The sequence below is a fragment of the Suncus etruscus genome, chromosome 10 (genome assembly GCF_024139225.1).
Source record: "Suncus etruscus isolate mSunEtr1 chromosome 10, mSunEtr1.pri.cur, whole genome shotgun sequence".
Lineage (NCBI taxonomy): Eukaryota > Metazoa > Chordata > Mammalia > Eulipotyphla > Soricidae > Suncus > Suncus etruscus.
In genome coordinates this window covers 17,578,215-17,586,502 of record NC_064857.1, presented here as the reverse complement: position 1 = coordinate 17,586,502, position 8,288 = coordinate 17,578,215, and the positions used below count along the sequence as shown (strand labels likewise).

Sequence of the window (8,288 nt, the reverse complement as noted above, 5' to 3'; positions counted from 1 at the left end):
TTTAGGAAAATAATTATTTTATACTCCCACCCCACTCTCAAAATCTACTTTCATGGGCCCGGAGAGATAGCACAGCGGCGTTTGCCTTGCAAGGAGCTGATCCAGGACCAAAGGTGGTTGGTTCAAATCCCAGTGTCCCATATGGTCCCTCATGCCTGCCAGGAGCTATTTCTGAGCAGACAGCCAAGAGTAACCCCTGAGCACCGCCGGGTGTGGCCCAAAACCAAAAACCAAAAAAAAAAAATCTACTTTCTTGACATGAAAAATGGAAAATGCCCTATAATTAAATTATGCCCAACCCTCATCATCCCAGAATTCCTCAAGGAGCAATATAACCAGGGCCAGCAAGGTGGCGCTAGAGGTAAGGTCTGCCTTGCAAGCACTAGCCAAGGAAGGACCGCGGTTTGATCCCCTGGCGTCCCATATGGTCCTCCCAAGCCAGGGGCAATTTCTGAGCGCTTAGCCAGGAGTAACCCCCGAGCATCAAACGGGTGTGCCCCCCCCCAAAAAAAAGGAGCAATATAACCCACTTTGGAAATACTAGAATAGGTTAGTGAATTGATTGAATAAATGATGAATAAAAAAATAAATGAGTAAGACATCATTTTTTCATACTCTATAGCTGCAGTCTCAGGCAGATATGTATGATTGAACATATGTAAGCAGAAAAGTAAAACTTATAATTGATTATGATTCATATCTTCGAGCTTTTAACTTTTCCTTTCTTAGTTGCTACTAGACTGTTGTGATCATTATAGTTCATCATGTTATTATAACCCACCCTCATCTTTCAGTAAAATTAAATATCATAAATGACTGAGCTAAGTCAGAAATAATCATACATTGATGGGAAGATAGTACAATTTGTAGAGAGCACAAATCAGCCTATTGCAGATCCTGGCTCACTTCCTGGCACTGCATATGGTCCCAAGAGTACTGCCAGGAGTGACCCATTAGCACAAAGTCATGAATAAGCCCTGGGAGTATCTAGATAACCCCCCAAGTCATATATCTTATACTTGCTTCCATTTCTTAACTTTTACATTTCTGTTAATCAGTAAAAAAAATGTTCACTTGAGAAAGAAAAGTTAGTCAATGCGTATTTTTGTTTTGCTTTACTCAAAATGCTTAAAAGTACCATAAATCTTATTCAACTTCCAGTGGTAATTGTAAATACATTAATGCCATGACTTAGGTTCCATGCTATCTAATGCATTAAAGAATGTATAGGTGACACATAGCCAAGGGAAAGGGTCTGATGTGGAGAAAAGGAATACCAAGATATTAGTCACACAAACCTTCTGAAAATCCATCATCTCATGACTGTAAAATGCTCTACTGAAAGAGAATTATCTCATATTTGAAGATGGAATCGACTGTGGAGGAGAGAATGGCTATTTCCAGACTCTGCCAACTCTTCTATTGCTCTCTTGCTGTGTCATAGTCACAGATCTGACAGGAAAAAGAATCTCTAGTCTTCCTGTCAAAGAAATAATTTTATTGACCTCCACTTTATCTTTTTTTATTTCCTGTGATTCAGCAAGTCAGAACTGCTTCGGTTGTCATAGATTTCTCTCAGTCAGCAAGATGTTACAGGATTAAGATATCTTAAAGGTAGTTAATGAGGAGGTCAAGAAGTTTGTTTCAGCACCAAGGAGAGTGCCAGTGGTTGGTTGCTGTATTTTTTAATAGTTTTATGGTTTCAAAACTGCACATTATTCATGATAATATAAAGAAATTTTTAATTTAGTTTAAGAGGAAGTTGCTAATAGGTCACTTTGTCTATTAAAAACACAACCACGACCCAGATCATTTCTAGAAAATGTAAAACTTGACAGGGATTCATTCATATGTACTAGTGGTTTTAACAACGTGTTATTCTTTCTTCTATTATTGTATTAGCAAACATTTACCTATTTTTGACTATCAAAAGCATGATTTCTAAATGAAATTAGAGTGTCTGAAGATGTAGTGAAGTTGGAAAATGATATCAAATTAACAGTGATTTAAAACTGCATGTTTGTAAGAATCTGTTGCATTGGTGATGGGTGGTGTTCTTTACATGACTGAAACCCAAACACAATCATGTATGTAATCAAGGTGTTTAAATAAAATATATATAAAAAAAGAATCTGAACTTTAAGGTTTTACTGCTGTATCCTTATGACTTGACACATGGTAAGTGCTCAATGAATATTTACACGACTCAAGTGTGAATGAATTAATTAACGGTATGTGCTAAGTGAGTAGGAACAAATTAATGAATGCTTTGTCTGTAATGAAGGATCACATTAACACCTGGCCTCAGGTATCCATGGATCAACCTGAAAAGTCTCTTGGTCTATATTAGTGGATTCACTGGTTTCTCAGGAAAAAAAAAATCATATCCCAGATAATTCCTTTGCTGACCTCTATACTTAGAGTATAAAAAATTCCTTAGAGACCTGAAAAGTTTACTGAGGTTTCAATCCACTTAATCTGTATCGCTAGGTCAGCACGGCACCCATCTACCATTAACTCCTTCAATCTGACCTAAGCAGTCAGCCTAGTTCTGTCCAGTTACCAAATGGAATGGATACGCATGGTGTTCCCAACTAGACTGTAAACACTTGTTCCTATTTCCAGAAAGCTCAGGAAGCTCCTTTCTTTGTGCCTAGTAAAAAAAAAAAAAAAAAAAGGAGGTCTTGGGGCCAGAGAGATATCACAGTAGTAGGACGTTTGACTTGCTTGCGGTTAACTCAGGACAGACCTGGGTTCGATTCCCAGCATCCCATATGATCCCCCTAGTCAGGAGTGATTTCTGAGCTCAGAGCCAGGAGTAACACCTGAGCACCACCGGGTGTGGCCCAAAAACCAAAAAATAAATTAAAATAAACAGGAGACCTTGCTCTGCTGGAAGACCCTCAAGAGTTAGAGACATATAAGTTCAGCTTTGCTGCAGACAGAAGTTATTTTACCAGATACCACCAAAAAAGCAAAAGGACATGAGAACCTATCAAAAATAGATAGGACCAAGAGTGAAAGAGAAAACATGATCAAGTTAAAAACAGTCTTCTAAACAAATCTTTCTACTAGGCAGCTTATATTAAAGACTTCTCAGACTTCTGCATCCCTGTGGGTTGTTTTGTGTTTTTTTTTAAGTCTATTTGTTCAGTGAAACATATATGAACTCAGTCAAGTTCCTGGCTTGCCAGGTAGGCACAGCCCAGTTCTATGCTCCTTAGAGATTTCTGGGCTTGAAGCTCCAGTCTACTTGGACTGTACTACCAGGCCCCCAAAACAGGGGGGAGCTGACTGGGAAGAACTGATTTCCATTTCAAACTGCATTCTGGTACTTTGTACTCCAGCATCATTGGCCGATCAATATTTAATGCCTGGAGATTCTAAGGCAGCAGGAGTCATGTCAGGGGACCTGGGTAGCCAATCTGCTTGAGCTTTGGGGTGATAATTATTCATGGGCTCCTGCCTCTTGCTCTTTCTCTCCCACAGTCTCCACTCTGCAGACTCAGTGCCTTATTCAGTCCTGTCTTTCGCTCTCTGGGCTGCTGCAGCTGGATCCTTCGCCTTCGCCTCTGCTCAGCATCTTCTGCACATCCCCTACCATGGCTAAAACAGCAATGGGTAAGGCATTGCGCCCCGTTCTCCCTGGGGCTCACCCTGGAGCCCAGTTCTCTTCCCTTCTTTCTCCCTTAAAAGCTTGGCAAGGCATTCTGAGATATTTTTTTTTCTTAGAGAAAAAGATCTTCCTAGTAACCCAGAAAAAAAAAACTATAAGGACAAGCTCTGGGTTTTATTGGGGAGGGCAAAAAATAAACAAATAAATAAGAGTCTGGAAATCTAAAGCCAAACAAACATTTGTTTGAAGCTAGAAGCTGCTTTCTTGGGTAACAGAATTGATGCATTTTCATGTTTTTAATTGGGGTGCAATAGTGAGTGGGGGAAGGGGCTCCAATAAGTAACAGTTTGGGCAGGAATAAAATCAAGGAATATTTTTGCAAAGTGCTTGGATAACGTGCTTGATTTCCCTCTAGTTAAAAATAAGAAAATAGTTGTGAGAAAGAGAGAGAGAGAGAGAGAAAAAAAAGAAGAGAGAAAGGGGGAAAAATTGCAAAGTCAAGGCGGGTCCCAACTAAGCTTTTCCAAAGATGGGTGGAGACCCCAACAAATTTTATGGTATTGTTCAGCCCACTAGCTGCTAAGTCCCTGGGTGTGGTGCTGGGAGGTGAAGGGGGGGGGGAAGGGAAGTGGGGTGGCCTTTGTTTTAGGGCAAGGGTGGGGAAGGAAAGGGCTAGGAAGAAGGGGAGGGCTTGAGGGGCGAGGGTGAGCTGCTTGCAGAGGCTGGGGGAAAGCCTGATGGGAAGGGAGGGGAGTGGGGGGCCAGGCAGAGATTTTGCAGACTCTGGGTGGGGTTTCTTTGTGTGAGGATGAGCGGTCCCGGGGGGGGGGGGGGAGGCACCTGCAGCGCTGGATGCACAATGCGGACAGCCCCACCCAGTGCCAAGGAGGCTGGCTCCATCGCCCCACCCCCAGCCTAAAGTGGGGGGTTGCAACCCCCGGAGACCAGGGTGGGGCGTATGCTGCCGCGCCCCACCTCGCCTTGGGCCCTCCTGACTCCTGGCCAAGGCTTTGCGCCCCTGGGTTCCCCCACCCTGGTCTCATTGTTTGACTTGGGGAAGGTTTGAACGGGGTGGGGGGAAGAGGGGAAGCAGCATGCTTTTCTGAATCTCATTGCTTGTGCCAACTCGAGCTTAGATCTAAAGGCTCCTTGGAACTATCTTGATGCTTTGGGAAAGCTTCTGGAACCTATGTGTATGCATGAATGGGTATTAATAACATATTAAAAAAAAAAAAGAGGCCAAGGTCTCCAGCGGGCTACTTGAAAATATGCATTTTGTAGGTCAGACAAGGGCTAAGTCGCAGCAATTGCAGACGCTGCATCTTCTTAGCAAAAAGAGTGCAACTGAGATGACCAGATATTCCATATCCAGGGCTTCCAGCCTCCAAGGATTTGGTACCTCCAGAGTCCCTGGGTGTGGGTGCTAGGAGGCCCAGAATATTGAGCAGATCAGATCAGATAGCGAGGGGCCCCTAGGTTTCTGGGAGCCCCGATTTTCTTGAAACATTGCTGGTATAGCAGAGCCTGGGGAAAAGACCCCCTAGGACTCTCCACCCTGCCCCACCCTTCTCTCCTAGCAGAGAGCATCCCGACTTTGAAGATCAGGGGTGGCCCAAAGGTTGAGGTGGTAGAGAGGTGGAGTTGGCAGCACTCCCAAGCCCCTTTTTTATCAGTCCGCCCAGCACCCCTCTCCATGCAAGGGCACCCCAGCATCACTGCTCCCTAAAGAGTTCCCCCAAAGAGCCTCCTTGCCAGCCAAGTGGGTGGCTCTGCGGAAAAGCAGCAGGGGCCCCGCCCGAGCACGCACACAAAGACTCGGCCCCACCCAGCACCCCAGAACCCCAGCCGGGCTTGGGAACCGCAGAGGTGACCCTGTTTCCAAGGTCCACTGGAATGGTTTTGTTTTAGCTTCTCCCCATCCTGCAGCCGGGGGAGCTCGGCGCAGGGTTATTTGCCCTCCGTTAAGACCCCAAGTTCTATTCTCTCGGATAGATAAGGGATTCAGTCCCTAGTGTCCCTAGGAGGCCCCCCATGCTCTTCCAGAGGGGTGCGGTGAGCCCCCACCCCACCCCACCCAGCTGCTACACGTGGCGAGGAGGCTAGTGGAGCGCAGCCAGCCCTGCAGAGATAGCCGGCCCCAGACCTGGGCTCCCTCCTCTGGGGTGATCTGAAAGTCTGGGCTTGTGCTTTTGTGCCCAGTGGCCCCAAGTACGCCAGGTCCAGAGAGCTAGCTAACCTCGGGGGCACCAAGGGCACGATTTTTTGCTCTGCGCTCTTTCCCCAATCTAACGGTTTCTGCTGCAGAAGGGAGAGATGCTCCAATTTTTCATCTTCACCAGCATGACTGTTGGCATTTCAAATCATCATCTTTATTGTCTCATGAGTCAGTGGTCCGATTTGTCCCAAAGGTTTGCCTTCTTGTATGTGCCATAACCTTTATTATACTCATTTCTCTTACTCATATCTTTTCCTTGCTTTTCCTCCTACCCCCCAAAGAATCTTTTTCCTTTTTGGTGTGTTCATTTTTTTTTTTACATTATTAAGACAAATATCAGTTGCTGGGATTATTGTTTGCTCTTATACACATCATGATAGTATAAAATGCAATGGTATATCTTATGGGTCGGATACATATGCAAGGGATATAGCATATTCCTACTGGCAAACTTATGTGGCAGGAATTACTGGAATGTTCTGCGCACAGACACATAAAAAATTGTGATTACAATTTTGGTGGAAATAGACACGATCGTTGGAAAAATTGCCATCTTCACTTCAAGTATTCCTTAAGGCTATGTTTATAACTAAGTTATGTGCAAAAAAAAAAAATCAATTTTTAAGCTGTTCTTCCTCTTGCTGGTCCTGGATACAGTTTCTTTCTGCTCAAAAACATGGGTCAGGAAAAGGTGGCCATTATTCACTAATAAAAAGCCCATCCAAGTAAAGCAAGACGTGCTTGGTTTTAAGCAAGGTGCATTTGCAACTAATAAAAAGAAGGGCAATCTCTTCAATATACAAACAATGGATTTTAAAATCTTTACAGTTGGGAAACATCAGCAATAAAATATCAAACAAGGAGGGCTTTTTCTTGATTTATTAGACAGTTGTATCTATGTAGTGTACCAAGAGTATCTAATATTCCCAGTTCCCTTTTTTAAATAAGGGAGCACTTTCTAAAGTTATAAGAATAACTAGAAATGGAGAAATTGAGATTTGGTTAGGATTTATCTAAAACGAATAAAAAATGGCAGCAGTTTATCACTTGATCTGATATATTTTATAACAGGTGAGTAAACTTAGCCTACAAATAAGCATTTTTATCCAATAGGAGCTGGTGCAAGTAACTAAAATAATGGAATAAATTAAGGCACACGGTGATTTTGTCCGCATATTAGGATTGACTCAACTCTATTTTAACTAATTCAAATGAAATGCTTTGGAATATTAAAATCTAAAGGTTTGTTTAGTGGGAATCTACAATGGTTTACTGATCTGACACAGATTTAACAGCTTGTTTTAATGGGATGGAGAATATTTTTATTATTGGGGAACTTGTCCTGCTTTTCATCCTTTTTAGCAGGATTTTATTTCTTGTATTAAAAGTACTTTCACTAAACTTTCAGGATAATTTTTTGTGTAGCACTGACGAGATTGTGGAATAAGTGTTTGATTTTTTTTTCTTTCAATATGTCTTCCATCAAGTAACTCACAGGGTGATAAAAATGCAGCAAGAAGCTTAGTCTTACTGAGATTCAAGAAATGTCCTCTGAGTGACATAAAGCCTGCTCGTACATGAAAATAGTTTTCCTCGGTCTAATTCAATATAAAACCATGATTGCATTCTGTGACTATCTACCAGAAACTCTCCAGCAGAATTATAAAGTTAAATCTGTGTAATTGAAATAGAATTGGAATCAATTGCCGAGTTAATTGAGGGGGTTTTGTCATTGCTAAATCTAGAACAGCTTTTGGAAAATATCCAGACCAAATATCATTTTTAAAACTTTCAGCTAAAAAGGACTAACCCTTTGTCCCTCTTCACTAGGTATTGGTGCCTTACGAGAATGGGTAAAGCTGATTGCAAAGCTGTTGGTTTGCTGCTTTGGGTGTGGTCACTCAAAGCTGCCAGCTAAAGGCAGCTCACTGCAGTTTCCTTTAGAGTAAAACAGCTGCATTTCATGGTCACGATATTTGTCACCTTAGATAAAGAAAACAGTAAATTTTTAGACAAAAATGCAATACTAAATTGATCAATGACCCAGATGTTTTCAGTAACTGAGAACTGTTATCTTCCTTGATTCTTTCCATTGTAAAGCCACTGAAAGCCTTGAAGTGTGCATTCACTTTTCACTCCACTAGAGGGCAATAAACCTCTCTAAATTAGTAAAAGCTGTAAACCAATGCTAGTTGTTTAATAGAAACGGGTTTTTATTAAATATTCTCTTTATCTATCTAGATCATATTATGTAAATGTATTTTCCCTGATGCTAATAAATTAAAAAGTTTAACCTGCTTTTTCAAGAAGATGAAGAGATCTTCAAATAAATAGGAGTAGATCTAGGTCCCAGTTAATTGTTATCACTAATCTCATATTGAAGTTTTATTACATTGTTATGATACATTTGTTATTGGTGGTGAGGTGGATAAATATCAGGTCAACAAAATGAGAAAC

General features: G+C 41.9%; 1 protein-coding gene across 1 annotated transcript in view; it reads left to right on the top strand.

The window, feature by feature from the left end:
* Window positions 1–3,411: 3,411 nt before the first annotated feature.
* Window positions 3,412–8,288, top strand: part of STMN2 (stathmin 2) — a 50,269-nt gene continuing 45,392 nt past the window's right edge. The window contains exon 1 of the mRNA XM_049782035.1: window positions 3,412–3,621. Coding sequence (XP_049637992.1) covers window positions 3,603–3,621 — 19 coding nt within the window. The 5' untranslated portion in view covers window positions 3,412–3,602. The remainder of the gene's footprint in view (window positions 3,622–8,288) is intronic.